Consider the following 18609-nt stretch of genomic DNA (forward strand, 5'->3'; position numbering starts at 1 on the left):
TAACATCATATCGTTGGACATATTGCTTGAATAACCATCAGATTAGAGTGCACATATGGGTGTGCATGTTAGCAAATCCTCCTCCTCCTCCTCCTCCGCCCCTCTTAGCACGCAGTCCAGATTTTCTTTCTTTCTTTAAATCTCTTGACTGGCTCATTTTTTGTTGAAAAAAAAAAACTCCCATCAAAATGCTGTTTCATCTGCTCTTTTCTGTATTTGATATTTTTTTTTAAATGGCAAGGCAAATTCCCAACCTAAGCTAAACCCTTTTTCTCAAAAATCTATTTCTAAATGTCTATGTTTTTCGCTGACAGCTCTTTCTTTGTCAAAAGGGCAATAAGATGGTTTTTTTTGAAAGCCCATCAATCAGACGTGAATGGCTCCACCTGATAATTTATTCAGCTTTTATGAGGAGTAGGGGAGGCCACTCAAGCTGAATTAAGTATTGTCAAACAGTGTGAATATTTCATGAATGGCTGGGGTGTAATTTGAAGAGATGTGGTGGTGTATAGGCTATGGCTCTTATCTCTGTCATTAACATCACAGAGAGGAATACATTTGCCGGGTTTGCAGGGTTTTTGGGGACGCTCCCTAAAGGATGAATGCCAGTTTCAATTAAAGAGTTAGACTCATGCAGGTTCATAAAGTCACAGCATTTATCATATCAATCCAAAGTAATCTTCAGTACTGTTCTTTAAAGGTTGGAGGGAGCGATTCTGGAGCATGCTTACTGTCAAAATATTTTTTTGTCAAATCAGTGAATATCTCCTTATCTGACACCTGTCTTTAAACATAATCCAGTGTTAATGCACAACCAAGGCTGTGTAAACAGGTATGTGAACAAAAGTGGGCTCGCCATAGGTAGCGACATGCTCGTTTACAGAGCCTAAAGGACAGGTTGCGGATAGTTAGGACACAAAGGGCGGCAGTGGCGAAGTGGGTAGGGTGGTCGCCTCGAGTGCAGGGTCGGAGGTTCGATCCCCCACCTACCCACCACATGTCGAAGTGTCCCTGGGCAAGACACTGAACCCCAAATTGCTCCCGATGGTTCAGAGAGCACCTTGCATGGCAGCTACTGCCATCGGTGTATGAGTATGTGTATGAATGGGTGAATGTGGTGAGAAATGTAAAGCTCTTTGTGGATGAGAAAATCACTTATATTGACAGAGTGATTTTGACAACAAGCATTCTCCAGCATCACTGATACCACCTTTAAATCACCAATATTTGGACTGCAATTCTCCACATTTCGAAAAAAAGATTAGCCAATAAATACACAGCATCATTACGTTGATAGATTGGTCACGGAACACACACTTCATCCTTGACTGTTACTCCATCCAATATATCCCTTCCCCTCGGAGGTCACTCGCCTTCACGGTTTTAAATGGAGAGACTAAAGAGAGAGAGAGTGAGAAATAAATCTTAGACACTGCTTTTTGATAATGCGGTGTTATCGATCCAAGCCTGCACATTGTCTTTTTTTTTCTTTCTTGCACGTCACCGCACAGGGTCAGAAGTCAGGGTTAGCTTTACGACAGCACCCTGGAAAAGGAAGCACATTTTAATGGTCTTGCCCAAGGATATTTCAGCATGGTGGATGTATGTGGCACTCAACCTTGGGTTCTCTGTTTGAGGGCTATCTCTCTTTACAGCAGTCAGGCTTATTTGAGACTGTCATGTTTTATTTTTTTATTTTACAATGTTCCTTTAATTCCCAGAGTCCATACTCTGCTGAGTTTATGGCTGAAAGTTTTCAAGGTGTCAGGCTAGTCATGTGTGTGTATCCCATCAGGAATTGCAGAGATGAAACACATAGATGAAATATTGGCAGAATCACACACACACACACACACACACACACACACACACACACACACACACACACACACACACACACACACACACACACACACACACACACACACACACACACACAGGGCCAACATACTGTAGCATGCCAGTGGAGGTTTGCGGTGGATTAACCTCGGGGTTGCTGGCTGGGTGAGCACAGCCAGAGACACAGCACCAGCTCAGGCTTGGGATGGAATGGGAACCTGCTCCTGAGCCACACATTGGTGAACAGTCCCCGTGCCTGGAGATTGGAAGGATTTATACACATATAGAAAGTATCTCAGTGGGTGTGTGTTTGAATGAATTACATATTTTTGTTTACAGTAGAGTGGCTTTTTCCGTATCCTGTTTGCACAAAATTGGGCCATTTTTGGTAGTGCCAGGGTGTGGGTGTGTGTGTGTGTGTGTGTGTGTGTGTGTGTGTGTGTGTGTGTGTGTGTGTGTGTGTGTGTGTGTGTGTGTGTGTGTGTGTGTGTGTGTGTGTGTGTGTGTGTGTGTGTGTATGAGGTAGGGGGCTTCAATGTGTGAAAGATTTTTTCTGCCAAGTGGTATTTGAATGCAGCCCCCACCCTCTTGACTTGAAATATGGCTATTTCAAACAAATGATCCTGGCATGCCTCAGGCTTGTCCTGGTGTGTACATGCGGGACAGGGAAAGGTATAGGGAGGGGGGTGAAGATCCAGGAAGAGAGATGGAAGGTTTAGCAAGGCCTTAAATAGCTCTCTAGACACACACACACACACACACACACACACACACACACACACACACACACACACACACACACACACACACACACACACACACACAATCACTGTACAGTACGTCATGTCCTCATTGATATTTAATCTTTTCAAAACTACCATTAATATTTCAACCTCCTCTATCGTTTTACTCTAAATGTGTCTCTTAATGGTGCCACCTGCATCAACCTGCACACATTACTTAATAATATTAGAGCGTCTATTCCATTGTTGCCGGCTCTTGGCTCTCCAGTTTCCCCTATGAAAAGTACCTGGGACATACTTTTATGGTCCCTACTCCATTGAGGGACCAGGTACTAAATGGTAACATGGAAACACAGATGTTGTGTGGTCAGAGCATCATTAGTCTGAGGGTGTATATTCACACATGCCATGTTTAGTTCGGTTGAAACGAACTCAGGTGCACTTCCGCCTTCGGTGCGCATCTTTCAGACAGGTGTGAATACAGCAATCGCACTCGGGGGCGGACCAAACAAACGGTCCGAGACCCAGCTGAAGAGGTAGTCTCGATGCGATTCAAAACGCACTCTGCTGCAGTTCGTTTGTGGTGTGAATTTGGCCGGACTCGATCCGACCCAATTGCAGGAAGCACTGCGCCTTTTCTTTATGTTATTTTTTAATAAATCGCCATCAGCTTCACATTATGGGAAAGTGTTGTTGTCGCCATTGTTAGGAAGATTAGTTGTGGTTTGATCGGGAGCCCCGAGCGAAAATATTACAGTTGATAATGACGCGTACACATGCTGATGTGTTCAGCGATCAGATGAAGAGGAGCGTCTCCCGTAGCCTACAGTGCCAACAGGTTCACGCTGCGCTTTGCAAGAAGTGTGTGTTTTTATTTTTCTTCCCAACGGGACCGTCAATACTGTCCCCGTGTCAGTTTGGAGCTGAACTGCGCCGAACTGACACCCAGCTGATATACAGTTTAATCAGCTGTGTTTCAGCTTGAGCCTATTCTTCACGCGAGCTGCGCGTCCAGCAGCAAAAATACAGTAAAAATTATGTTTCACATCGTAGGCTACAAGCCACATAACGTGGCATTGACATGGGGCTACATATTATAACCATATGAAACAACAATAATTTGATGTTTTTCTTCTTTATTTATAGGCTAGATGTAGGCCTTTTTATTATTATTATTATTATATCAATGATAAATTCGCAGTTTTTACTTCGTTCTTCCTGCTTCTCTCCACCCCAGAATGTCTGTCCAATGAATGAATGATCTCAGATCACGTGTGGTTTTGCTTCGTAATGCTGGTTCACTTGCAAAAGGGGCAATATGAAAGTGGACCACACCAAACAAAAAAAATCTAAATTCTATTTGGTCTGGACCAAAGCAAGTGAACTAACGGACTTTCCATGTGTGAATACACCCTGAGACACCCCTGTCATGCACAACAAACAGCTACTGTTAGCGGTGGCAGGGTTTTTGAGTTTGCTGTCTCCGCAGTTCTTGTCCTACTTTCTTTCAACAATGCCATCTGGATGGAGCCAAAGGAAATGAGAAAATCTACCAACAACTCTCCATAGAGAGTTTTGTAGATCTTTGTGCAGCTTGCATGAATAGAAAACTTTGACATCTTTAAATTTCACATTTTATTTGACAGCTGCTTGCCTGATATTATAACTACCGCACTTCAGGGTAACATTAAAAAAAGGTGTCGACATCCCCAACCAAAAAATCTGAAGTATTTGATTTTAGTTGCCTCCTACATCAGTGCACAGCCTTGTGTATTCCATATTTTTTACGGCATGTACTTGCGCTGTATCCCCCCCTCCCCTTTATGTTAATTATGGAGCAGCCTAAACATGTAATCTTGTTGTCACCTGATTGCAGCTCCATGCTTACCACAGAGTTCCCTGCTCATCCACAGCATGTTACACAGGGCATGTGCTTCATTATAACACACACACACACACGCACACACATACACACGCACACACACACACACACACACACACACACACACACACACACACACACACACACACACACACACACACACACACACACACACACACACCCCAACACCCCAACACCCCTCCCCATGATCTAGTAGTGTCTGTGCGTCTGATAATGAGTGCCTCCTGTGCATGTGGGGCCCATGGTCAAATTGGCTGCAGACTGCACCACTGCCAAGTCTTACCCCCCACATCCCCATACCCCCACTCACCATCCACCCTTACCCCACCCCCCTGCGAACACGCCTGGGTGTGACAAGACACTGTGGAGGGGGCCAGACCCTGGGCATTTACGATCGCTTAGAAAGCCGTGAAGAGCCGCACCTTGACAGATAACCTCATCTTTATATTTTATTTTCAGCACTGGGGAGGGGGGGGGGGGGGGTTTGAGGGTTGGGTGGGCGATGGTGGTTTTTCATTTATTATCAGTTATCACCTAATTCAATTTCTGAGCTGTATCTTACATGTAGCGAAGGGTAGTAAACATATTCCATGATTTATTTAAGCATCGTAAAACAGTATCGGAGAATGACATGAATATTAAATTGAATGTAATTTTCCGGGGTCCGCTTGATGATTATGTTGTAAGCAGAGGTTTATCTATGCTAATAAACAACAGGGTTTATAATCCGCCCGGTAACGCATCACAGTCTGTCTGGTGTCTGGTAATTGGTTTTCACCAATGGTTTGCATGTGAGTAATGCCGTGGCCGTGGCTTACACCTAATATTAATTTCTCGTCAGGATGAAAATTGAAAAACCACTCCAAGCTCTAGCACACCGATCATTTGCTTTTTAACTGCGATGCCTGATCACCTCACTAACTAACACACACGAAAAAACAAATTTTTCTTAACATTTGCTATTTTTCATGCCTTTTTCATGGTGGCCAGTGTGGGACCAGCTGTGTTTCAACCGTAAGCCCAGGTCTTTTGGAGAGCAGCATGGGTGGGGATTGGGTGGGTGTGGTCGGGGGCAGCTGTTGTAGCTTGCTAAATGGACTCAGCTGACAGGACTAAGCAGCACAGGCCTAAATGGCCTTCAGCCCATGTGTTAAGAGGACAAAAGAAAATGGAGGGGAGACAATTTGTAGAGAAGAATGCATCGGACATGGATGTGCATGTTACGTGTGTGCGCTTGAAGTGTAGGGAAGGCAGTTAATGCTTGGGATGAGAAGGAAGGTAATTGAAATAGCCCTGTCAGTGTGATTCCCATTCATTTAGCCTTAGCCAACTGAAAGTGTGTGTGTGTGTGTGTGTGTGTGTGTGTGTGTGTGTGTGTGTGTGTGTGTGCGTGTGTGTGTGTGTGTGTGTGTTTGTTTGCTTGTGCCGGTGTGTGTGTGTGTGTGTGTGTGTGTGTGTGTAGTAGGTGCACTGGGCGTAGCTGGTCACAGGTCATAGCGGATGCAGACAGTGTTGCGCTGTATTTGCTGCTACAGCTGCCGTGTGGCGTATCCGCGCAAGTGTCCGTGTTTGTGTTTGCTTGGTTGGGTGTGGAGGAGGTAGTGTTGGGTGATTTTAAAAGCAGCACGGACATCTGTCCAACTGGGGAACCCCCAACTCTCCCCCCTCCATCCTCTCTAGACCCTCCCATCACAACTGAAAACACACACACACACACACACGCACACACACCAATATCCTGTATCGGGGCCGTTTCATCACTGTACCATGGTTGATTGTGATCTGAGGGGGTCCCTCTCTTTGGTAATGAGAGTGGCTGATGGAAGTTGGCTTCTCGTTGGGGGCCCCTTTCTTTGGGCCCAGGGGCCTGGATAGATATTGCCTTGGGGAAACAGTCTACACACCTAAGAGAAAGGGCGTTAATGTGTGCCTCTAAACAGGCTCGTTGAGGGATAAGAATGATGGATGTACCTAGAGCAAAATCATTAGTGTGTGTGTTTTTTTTTGCGTGCCAGCGTTCACACCAGAGCAGATTGCCTTGGCGTGGTGAAGAGATGTAAGCTGACGGTTTGGACAGACAATCAGCTCAATCCACTATAACAGAGCTTGAACCCGGGGACGCTTTTCTTGATTCCCCCCCTCCTTCCATCCCTCCATCCCTCTATCCTCCCCTTTAGCTCTGCCAGCCAACAGACTAGCTGTCATTCTCTCTCTGCCGGCTGAATATTTATTCTTGTGGGGGGGTGCTGCTGTCACACACACACACACACACACACACACACACACACACACACACACACACACACACACACACACAACACACACACACACACACACACACACACACACACACACAAGCGCACACACACACACAAGCGCACACACGCAGACAGACACACACTCAGACACAGTCCTTGGAACATAAACGACAGCGATAAAGCCGTTTAATTAAAAGTGGGGCCGCGCTCGCCCCCAAAGGTGTTTTTTATGTCCAATTAAATGTTCAAATGATGCCCTGATATACAGCAAGGTCTTGATACTTTTTTGCACATGCGATAAATCACAGAAGGTATAGGCAGCCACCGATAAATAGAACTTCCACACAATAACAAACTTGGCCTGGCAAAGAACCGATTAGATCCCCTGGTGATTTGACGGAAATAACGACCGAAACAATTCATAGCTTATCAGAAAGTATTTAAACATTTCTTTTGATTTTAATGAAACTGTTATCGCTTTTGGGCGCAACACAATGAATTGAATACCCGACAAATCAAGCAACTCTATTAAATCGATGCAATAATCTTGTAAAAATTGTTGCACAACTGTGGAATACGACAATCACTTTTAATCATGTAGATAGCTCAATAGAAATGCTATAAACAAAAACCTACCAGCAGACTAATCCACTCATTTTTTTGTAGCATATTTTTTTCTACTTTCGGCCTCTAATTGAACCTATCAGAGCCTGTAAAGAATGCATATAATGCCGCCAGACAGTTTTTCTTCAAGGTTTCCATTTCAACCTGCCGTCTACATTTCAAATATATGCACTTGTGGCCCTTATCTGTGAGTCTGTGCTCTGATTAAAGCACTGCGCTCAGGGCCCAGTGGTGGGGATTATACTTTGGCTTTTGTTGAAAGGGGTTTAAAGAGAAGGGGGTCAAAGTGCACCCACTTAATATGGGCCCCAAAGGGGACTCATGGGTAATTGCCAGTGCCTAATAAACTTCTAGACACCCTCTATCCGCACAGATCTGCAGCAGAGTTTTTGGAGGTGAAAGGCAGGGAGTGTATACTAGGAAAGATCAGGGCGGCCCCAGGAGCTATGATCTCAAAATGTGTGTGTGTGTGTGTGTGTGTGTGTGTGTGTGTGTGTGTGTGTGTGTGTGTGTGTGTGTGTGTGTGTGTGTGTGTGTGTGTGTGTGTGTGTGTGTGTGTGTGTGTGTGTGTGTGTGTGTGTGTGTGTGTGTGTGTGTGTGTGTGTGTGTGTGTGTGTGTGTGTGTGACAGGTCATCGTGTCTGCCCTTTAACCCCAGCAGTATGGTAATTCAGACCCGGGGTGCAGCCAACTGTCCCATTTCCCTTTCGTTACTTTGGCGTGACGGGACGGGTTCCTGAAGAGTTTAGTCAGGGTTCCGTAATAGTCTGTGAATAGTGATTGGGATAAAATGTCAGCGGCAGGTACAGATAAGGTCAGAGGTGTGCTTTGGCATATCATTTACAAGGATTGGAGGGATGGGGGCCAATGGGATTTTTTTTTTGGGGGGGGGGTGCCTGAAATGCACCACGACTAAGTAATTGTCCATCAGAATAATGTGGGTCTGACTTAAAAAACCTTAAATGGCAATTTGATCCCTCTAAGTAAGCAAAAATAAAAATATGGCCACTGCATTTTATCTGCACAAAGGCAAGCACAAGCGGGTTTGGTTTGCCCAGCGAGGAAATGAAAAATGCCAGCCCCTTATTTCTCCCCTTAAACATTGATGCGCCTGTCTCCCGTGACCTTGATTACAAACAAAACATGCTGATTTATCTCCCGACGCACACGCCCACTCTCACGCTCATTCTAAAGAGCCACGCTATGTTATCTTGACAGCCAAAGAGAAATGGCTCTTCGGGCGGCATACAGTGTGACATTGAGATATTATGATGCCACACACACACACACACACACACACAGGCCGAGCATCTCAGATAAAGAAAGTGTTCAATGTCGGGAGTGTAAGCGAGTTCATATGGATGGATGGGCTGGATACATAGATATGTATGGTGATGATAATGGTAATATCCTGGGGCTTTGTTGGCCTGTCGGTGCTGTCATTAGGAGAGGAGGGCCATTAATCAGTGACCCTCCCCTGCTGGCCTGGGTGACATTACAGCGACATTGGGGCTGTTGCTGTTTCTCACAAACGTCCTGGACACACACATGCACATACAGTATGAAGCACACCCACACACCCATGTTTTAAGACATACGTGCATACATGAAGAACACTATACACATTCAATCAATGTTTTTCTGACAAACTATACCACATGCAGGTGGCTGATTTAGGCTGAGGTAAATATTTTTTGGTTAGGCCATGGTTCCAATGATTGATGGAATATACTGCATTTGTAAACCAATATAGTCGTTTCATTTTTGAGCGCAAATGTCATGTGTACGTCACTGAAGGCACATTTCATACTGGAATCACTTTACCTTACATTTAAGTGAACATCCTTTTTAATGAAAAACAAAAATCAAAGAATCTTAAATCATGAACTATTTTTGTACTTGATGCAGTGGGCAAGACAAGCCCACCAGCCATGTTGACATGTTGAGGATTTTGGAAAGATGGAGCCCCCCCCCCTTTTTTGAGGCCATTCATAATAAATCAGGAAATCAATATAGTAATGTGTACGTTAGTGAGCTAGGCAGCTTTTTCCACCTCACTCGTGAGGATATCCATGATTTATCTAGATTCAAGATCATCCTGATAATTGAAATTCAATACTATCAACATGCTGTGAGTGTTTTTTTCCGTAGCGAATCACGATCAATCTAATATCACCCCCCCCCCCCCACACCCCCAACCCCCCGTCACCACATATATACTGTTAATGAAAGGCCAATATGCCATTCCTGCCTTAACTAATTTAATATGAGTGCATCTCCTCCATCTAGCCATGTGACAATTGAGTGATGCATTGGAAAGGGATGACCATCTTGTTCTTGTGGAGGGCTTTTCCAAGTATGTTGCACATATGTTAATTGTACTTATTATGTTAGTGGTTTAGCAGAATCCTTTGTTAATACCCAAAGGAAACATAGAATACTGTGGTTGCGAAAGCTGCTCCATCCATCATAGTCAAACGTGTTGTGACTTTAGGAAATTTGCACCTCTGGTCTTAAGTGTGTGAATGTTGCTGCTGTTAACACATTTCACTTCAGCCTGAAAGGTGTAAAAGCTAACGCTAACGCTAATAGTGTTTGTTTATTCAGAACAGAAGATGAGTTACTATTGAAGAACCCTATATGGTGATATACCATTCTATTCCTCTTTCTTATTCTGACAATTATATCAAGCTTTTCAGAGGTACGTGTTATGTAATAGGACAAGACTATACAATCTACATGACTGCAGTTAACTTAACATCTGTTACTTTGGTACTGATGGCATTCATAAGAAGTATATCCTTTGAAAGAGTTGAAATACTCCACAGCTTTTTTTGTAGTGATGTACAATCTGGTAATACACTAGGTTTCTGACATGACTTGCACTTTTTTCAGTTGAAGTAGCTGATTGTCTTGTCTGCTCTTTATGGCAGCCTCACAGATCTTAACACGCATAGTCAGCAAGCCGGGAATTTGTGTCAGAATCCGAGCGGAATGTCCTTATATATCGATATATAACTTATTGATATCATCAATGAACTTTGCATAATGCGTCAGCCTCGTACATCAATGAATCATCCGCATACGCCTTGATGTCCACATCTCTCATCCACTCATACGTATAGCTTCAAAGAGATCTTCGTGGAATACAAGGTTGATATCCCCCTAAAGTGCTACTTTGAAGGAGTTGCTGTGGAGAAGATTGCAACGTTGAAAATGAATTTTGGTTAGGATAGGATGTCCTTATCATATCTGTTAGGTGGCCAAACCAGGTTCCAGATAGGGAAGGCAATACCCATCTCATTGTTTAATCCTCCCTTTGAAATTCCCTGGAGTGGCCGAAAGCCAGACTTTCTAGCCTGCAGGCCTTTAGTATGGCTTTGACCTCTCTACCTACCTTAGAAGAATTGTGTTTGTCAGTGCGTCATCCTAGACATACAAAACACAAAAACCATCCCTCCACAGCTGCAATATGAGAAGTCACTGAGCTCCCGGGACCAAAACAAGAAAAAGACAAAAAGCCCCATTGGCACAAGATGTTGTTGACTACGGAAGAAGTAAAAAGGAAGCTAGGCTGACTGCAAGACACATCTCTAATGTTTTATGAATAGACTCCAGGAAAGCAAAAGAAAAAAAAAACAAGTATGCTGGTCTGGATTTAGTATGCTGTTAAGAGACTCCCTTGCAGTTGGATGTTGTTGATTCTGAATCTGATGTACCAGTTTTGAAAAGTGACATATTTTCTTGACCACTTATCCAAGTGTATTTATTCATGCCAAGGGAGTGTGTGTGTGTGTGTGTGTGTGTGTGTGTGTGTGTGTGTGTGTGTGTGTGTTTGCGTGCTAGTGATTGTGTGTGTGTGTGTGTGTGTGTGTGTGTGTGACACATTGAATAATTTATCCGCTGTGTGTGTGCTTTAGCTACGAGAGCCTTCATTATTGATGTGCCGAGATTTCGCAAACACATGACACAGAGTCGATGAAGACCTGCGGGACATATAATTTAGCACACTATGTTATTTGTAACAATGTCCTCGTCATGCTTGCTGTTATGCAGCTCAGTCTAAAAGTAAGAATTAACCTTACTATTTCATTGTTTGGCATTCATTTAGTTACTATTCCAAAAGCCAAATGTGAGTAGAAAGTCAACAGGACTGCATGTATGCGTAACAAGCTGGAGGAAAGAATCTTCAACAGTGGTACATATTAGCAGAACGTTAGCTTAGAAGTAGCTAGATGAAAGATAGAATGACTAATCAAAAGGTTCTTTGAAACTCATGGGCGCTCCTGTAGCGTAGTGAATAGAGCGTGTACCACATTGGCTCCAGCCTTCATTGCAGTGGTCGTGGGTTCAAATCCGACCCGTGGACCTATAGCCTACTACATGTCACCCCCCCCCCCCCCCCCACCTCTCTCTCTCTGTCTCCCCATTTCAACTCTCTACTATCTAATAAAGCTTGAAAATGCCCAAAAAAAAGGTTAATTCATAATCTAATCAGCACCGTTCTTCTCCCTTATCCAGTTCTTCGAGATGACTTCCGTCAGACTCCCAGTGATGTGGTGGTAGCAGCGGGCGAGCCGGCTGTCATGGAGTGTATCCCGCCCAGGGGCCACCCAGAGCCAACCATCTCCTGGAAGAGGAACAACATCAAGGTCAATGACCGCGATGAGAGGATCACGGTAAGGCTTTTAATTATTTAAGATGGAACCTCGCTTAGCCCACAGCTAGGTTAGGCTACGTACATGTAATGCAATCAAAGTCATTTTGAATTGGTGACAACACAAAATGCTTATTGTATTCCTCCCTTATTTTAAGAGACATTGTTTGACTTCTTTGGCTGTGTTCGAAAAGCACTGCTAACGTCCTACTCATACTAATTTTGACGTCAATTTGAGTATGTTGTGGTTGTGTATGCGAGTTTGTGTAGATGAGAAATGCCAGGATGATGTTGTGTATAGATTGATAGGTTACTTTTTCCTTCTCAACCGCCCCAAGTCTTTTGAAACGACACAGATTTTTTTTTTGAAATTCTTTATTGCTTCTGTATAATTCAGTGTAAACGGATTCGATGAACCTCGCATACACAATTGATCGTCAAGTAGCCAGTATATAGTATATACATGTTGAGTATGTAGGAAGGACGTTAGTAGGCCGCTTTTAAACACAGCCCTAGTCACAATCTAATTTGCTTATTCTTCAAGTGATTTTTCGTGAGTTTCTTTTCCCTCATCAGCTGACCAATATCGATTGCTAATTCCAATGCATTGACATTGGAGGTTTCATTATCGACGAGGAGCCTCTGATTCAAACAATCAATCCAGCTCCACAAGTTGATAATTGAAAAGCAACATTGCCATCGAGCTGCACAGATTGTTGCTCCATTGAATCCGTCAAGGTTTATTCATCAGGACACCACCTTCTCTCGTGTCCCTGCAAACTTTAAAATGCAATAAAAACGCCAGGCTATTTGTAAAACCAGCCTTTTGGGAGCCTGAATGTGTCTGTGTGTGTGTGTGTGTGTGTGTGTGTGTGTGTGTGTGCGTGTGCGCGTGTGTGTGCGTTTGCGGGTGACAGCATCAATCAATGCAGCTATGTGTCACACAGACAGAGCAGTGTGAAGATATCCTCATGGCAATTGAGCCTGGAGCCTAGAGCCATTGTCAAACAGTGTCAGGACTAACATTAGAGAAAACCATTTGATATGACACGCACTGGACATGACAGAGCACCTTTACTCATGACACGCCTCAATATGCTGCCCCCATCCCCCATCCCCCATCCCCCTTCCCCCATACCCCTTTATTTTCAGATCCGAGGAGGCAAGTTGATGATTTCAAACACTAGGAAAAGTGATGCCGGAATGTACGTGTGTGTCGGAACCAACATGGTGGGAGAGAAAGACAGCGACCCTGCTGAACTGGTGGTGTTTGGTAAGTCAAATCTTTATCATCCAAAAATATAACTGTGAACTGCAAATCAGGAATTTAAATTCCACTGTAAAACCATCTATATAGGAGTTATTGGTTAATCTATGGCACTATAAAAAAAAAATAATAATAAATAAATAAACCTTTAATCTTGTTAGAAATGTGTAATTGTAAGCTCACAATGTCATTATGAACTTTGCCAGTTGAGTACTGACATTCAGACTATAATTTTTCTGTATTACAATTTTCAGAAATGATTATGGAAAATCTGTCTATCTAATTATGCGTACATTTGCATCTCTTTAAAACAAAAAAAAGGGGTCAAGATGGTGATATACAAGAAATATACAGACACAAACAGACTGGTTTTAGTCAAACACACATCTAAATGAACATTTTGGACCCTACGTTTCTCCTAGTATGAAAGAAAAGAAATGTTCTGGAAGCAAAATTGACAAACATCGCAAAAGAGACCAGTGCTTCATAAAAAAAAAAAAAAACGCTATTATTGCTTGCACACAAGTATCTTCGACTGTTTTATTTCCCTTTCTCTTCCTATATATATATATTTCTTGGTCTGCTCTCTCGTTCCCCAGCTGAATAAGATGAATGTTTTCTCTTCAATCTGCCCTTTGCTTTTTGCTCTCTTGACCTCTCCGCTTCCACGCTTTGCTCTGAGCAGCAGCAGCAGCAGCACAAGCGTTCTCAAAGTGTAGTATTGATCCTAGGAAACGGATAGAAAATTGATATTTTCTCTCTCTTCACTTCCAACCAAACTCCCCCCATCCCCATCCCCCCTCTAACACCACTATCACCTCCCATATGCTGCTGCTTGCAACAATGTTGTGCGAAAAAATTATAGATTTGTGGTTGTAGAAAATGTATTTCTCACACTTAAAAACCTATTATGGATCAGGATATTGCTTTTAATAATATTATCGGTCTTGACCAGATGTTTTCCAATTCATCACCGTTTGCTGTCTCTACTGCTGCAACATGCTCATTTATGTGTATAATTTTTTTTAAATGTGTATTTAGGATCACCATTACTTATTGCTGGGGTCCACACAAAACATAATACAAAACCAAGACATTGTACCAGTGTACATTAGTGTCCTTACTTAGGTTAACACCACACATTTAAATCCATCTTCTCATACCCACTATCATATGCAGTTTAAAATGATTTATTTTCGACTATTCACTATATTTAGATTCATTTTTTTTAAACTAATCTGATGCAGTGGTAGTATGTTCCAATTTGACATTTGTATAAGCAAACTATTGATACAAATTCTAATAATAAATGTGCTCATCATCAATTCCTGTCTTGTGTTGAGGTGTTATACTATACATGTATCATACTGGTAAAGGTTTGATAAGAATTCTGTCAGGTTGAGTTGAGGCTGGGATCAACTATTCCCACTCAAAGTGAGTTATGGTGCAATGCAGTGGACACCAGCTTTCTCCCCACACAGTTTTCCACGCCGTGCTTAACCCTCCCAGCCCTCCTGCTCTCCTCTCTCTCTGATCCATTTCTCTCCGGCTTTCCTTTGGTCTTTTTAAATTTTTCTAAGATTCACAAACTGCTTCTGACAAGATGCTATACAAACACTAAAGACAGCACTTTAGATTCATAGTTGTGCCCTAATGTATTCAAATCAAATCCAACTTTATTTACAGAGCACTTCTTCATAAACAGAAAACGGAGCTCAAAGTGCTTTACATCATAAAAGACGAGCCATGATAGCCATAGATACAATACAAAATAAATGAAGAAACTATGAGTAAGGAGAATTTTTAAGGAGAACAATTACATTAAATTAAAAGCCTGGATGAACATAGAAGTAAAGAATAAAGAAATAAACATAAATAAATAAATTCTTGAAAAAGATATATTATACACTATGAAATCAAATGTTATCGAAAACTTAAGAAAATCAAATTAAATATTGATTACATTGGATAAATACAGTAAAATTAAATTAAAGCCAAACTTAAAAGGTAGGTCTTAAGTTTAGCTTTGAAAATATCAGTTCCTCTGGGAGGCTGTTCAAAAGACAAGGACCATAAACCAACAATAGTCCACTTTCCAATGACATGAAAGGCTAATGCAATGTACTGCTGACACATGTGAAAAAGTCAAACTGCATTTACTTGGAAAGCAGCACCGTAAGCATTTTACACATGGTCTCTACATTATTTTCTCTGTGTTAATTCACAGAGAGGCCAGTGTTCACCAAGCAGCCGGTGAACCAGGTGGTGTTGGCAGAAGATACGGTGGACTTCTACTGTGAGGTGCATGGAGACCCCACACCCACTGTCCGCTGGAAGAGAGAGGAGGGAGAACTACCCCGCGGCCGGTAAGACCAAATAATACAACACCTAAGTCCTGTCTGTTTCAAATGCACCATACACAATACAGTACCACTATTATTATACCAACAATATGTGCAGTTTATTTACTCACAGTATTACAAAGTAAGTTTATTGATATTGTAGTAGCCGATTGTTTCCCCATGGCGACCAAGACAAGGGCGAGACTGGACAATCATCATTGTGTTTCAGGAAGGTTTATTTCAGGAGCATCCATCAGACAATACATACAGAGGATTTCATGGAGCATAGAAGCAGCGGGCTGAGAGCCGCGTGGCACCTCTCGATTAGTTACAGAACAGTGTCTTATATTCTCATGTGTGGGGGGGGGTATCAAGTGTATTATATCTACAAATAGACAGATACTAGTCCTTCTAGGGGGTGCTCTCATTCTCCCCCAGTGACCCCAACCTTTAGACATACACGGTCAGCAAACTCTTGATATTAGACTATTCAATTCACCACAATATGGCACATTTCATACACACAGGCAAGTCCAAATGCTTAACATAAATCAAATAGATCAAATCAAATAAATGTGAATAAAAGAAGAGGAGAACCAATTGAAAACCATTGACGTACACGGATAATAAAATGAGCCTCTAAGTCACAATGCATACAGAAAATACTGTCTCACTTTAATACAATAACACCTCTACTGTATGTCCTGTCTATTTGAAATGCACAATGCAGTACCACCAGCCATCATTCTATCATTATAGCTACCAACAATATGTGCTGTTTATTTACTTATTACATTATGCACCATTAACGGTAGGCAAGGCACATTTATTTATATGGCACATTTCATACACAGAGGGAAGTCCAAGTGCTTATATAAATCATTTACAAGTGAAAAGAAATAAGAAAATAGATGAATACAAGAGAGAGAACAATTGAACACTATGGATGTATACATGAATAATAAAGAGAACATAAAAGTCACGTTGTATAAAGAAAATGAATTCATTTTGTAACAGAAGTGGACATTTTCTCAAGGGTTTTTGGAGCTATGCACTACTGTTTTTCTCTTTAGGCTTTATCAATACTGCTGCTGAATTGTATTAACAGTATGTCACAGGTATTTTAGAGAAACGCTCTCTTCATGCATCCTTTCCCTAATTAGGAAGGATTGTGTGGTTGATTGAGAGGTAGATGTTATGTGAGTGGGCCGCATTCCCACTGTTTTATTTTTTTTCAACCCAGCTGCTCGCATGAAGCCATAATGACTGCTTTTTAAAATGTTCAACAAGTAAGCCGAGAGCTGTTTTTTTACAATAAACATGTAACATGTAAGTATACAAATTAACGGCAAGAATCAACATGCCCTCATATGGCTCAACAGTTAGTAGCTTGAACAAGACATATTCCTTCAAATGATAGGCAATACATTTGTCAGCAATTCTGGAGAACGCTTTTGTTATCTAAATCACTTTTTTGTCAAAATCAGTGAATATCTCCTCGCGATCTGCTACCTATCTGTGTGATGATAAAGAATCGGGTGATAATACACAGCATAGGCTCTGCAAACGGGGTATGTAAGCAACATGCAACAGAATCTAGTCTGTGTATTATGTTGCAAGCTAGGCTGTGTATTAATACCAGATTTTGACGACAAGCATTTTCCAGAATCACTGACTGCACCTTTAAGACTGTTTATGTGCATCCTCTGCTGCCTGTAACAGTAATGACAATGCCAGGGATATTGGTGATACCAGTCATGGTTCTACTGCAGTGTAACCATGAGACTGTGTTACTGTGAGAGTCATTACTCTCCCACTCTCTTTTCTCCTCCTCTCACACACTTTGTGGTTGTGAAACATTAATGATCCCTCAGGGGAAATCGGAGGAAAATGTTCCCTTGTTGTCAGCAGGATTCACATCTACACAGAAAAAGACTCCCATGGATTTTAGTGTTTTGTCCGTTGCCTAAAGCTTTGCAGGACAACTCACTCCGGTCTGTGCAGTAAACACATTAGCTGCTTGTTCAAAAAACTTCAATTCTTTCTAAAATCTGTATTCTCGCAATAATCTTATATACTAAACAACAATAAATCATTAAGATACGAAGAAAAAAGCCTTCTTCTTAGCCTGATAGCTCTACATTACTGTATGTGTTGCTCAGTTGCTTCTATTAATGGTTAAATGGATCAGATATCTTTGCAAATTGCAGTAAAGGTCATGTATTTTTTTTTAAATAGGTGTTGTGTGTGTGTGTGTGTGTGTGTGTGTGTGTGCTTGTCCTTTCCAGATTTGAGATCCGCAGTGACAACAGCCTGCGTCTGACCCAGGTGCGAGGTGAGGATGAGGGCACGTACACCTGCGTGTCTGAGAACAGTGTGGGCAAAGCCGAGGCATCTGGAACACTGCAGGTCCACGGTAAGACATGAGCCACACACACACACACAGTCACAGACACAGACAGACACACACACACACACGCACACAAAATGTGTGTGTTGAGAATTCAAATAGCGCAATCACAAAACTATTCTTCTTAGAAAAAAAATGGCAAAGCCTTTTCCAGTTATTCTCAATATGTTGGTAAAGGTAGTATAATAGCAATAATCTGCCCCCAATCAAAAACGCCTCATTATGCTTTACGTCATTACATATTGTTTAACCAGTGCAACTTAACTGGAAGCAGTTCTGCACTGCTCCAAAACTGTATAGTAGCACCGATTACATGAGTAAATCATTTGTACAGATGGACAGTTTTGCTATGATGCATCACATACCAGCATGCTCTCATGTCACTGTCTCTGTTTTGATTCATTCATTTTGTTAGCTTTTCGTGGAAGGTTTGCCTTCAAGACGGTCCATGAATAACATGTCGAATGCTATCATCCATGTCCCAAAATGTTTCCCATAAGAAGTCAAAAGAACCAGGGAAGAGACAGCCGGACAGACATTGTGGCTGGCTACACCACCCCCCCCCCA

The 18609-nt window shown here is 42.2% G+C and overlaps 1 protein-coding gene across 2 annotated transcripts in view; it reads left to right on the forward strand.

Annotated features, from left to right (window-relative positions):
• The window catches only part of robo3 (roundabout, axon guidance receptor, homolog 3), a 109804-nt gene that overhangs the window by 36743 nt on the left and 54452 nt on the right, over positions 1 to 18609 (forward strand). For both annotated transcript variants that reach the window (XM_080041126.1, XM_080041127.1), the window contains exons 3-6: positions 11888 to 12045; positions 13176 to 13296; positions 15518 to 15656; positions 17921 to 18048. In XM_080041126.1, coding sequence (XP_079897252.1) covers positions 11888 to 12045; positions 13176 to 13296; positions 15518 to 15656; positions 17921 to 18048 — 546 coding nt within the window. The remainder of the gene's footprint in view (positions 1 to 11887; positions 12046 to 13175; positions 13297 to 15517; positions 15657 to 17920; positions 18049 to 18609) is intronic.

Source organism: Ammodytes marinus (genome assembly GCF_949987685.1).
Source record: "Ammodytes marinus genome assembly, chromosome: 14".
NCBI lineage: Eukaryota > Metazoa > Chordata > Actinopteri > Uranoscopiformes > Ammodytidae > Ammodytes > Ammodytes marinus.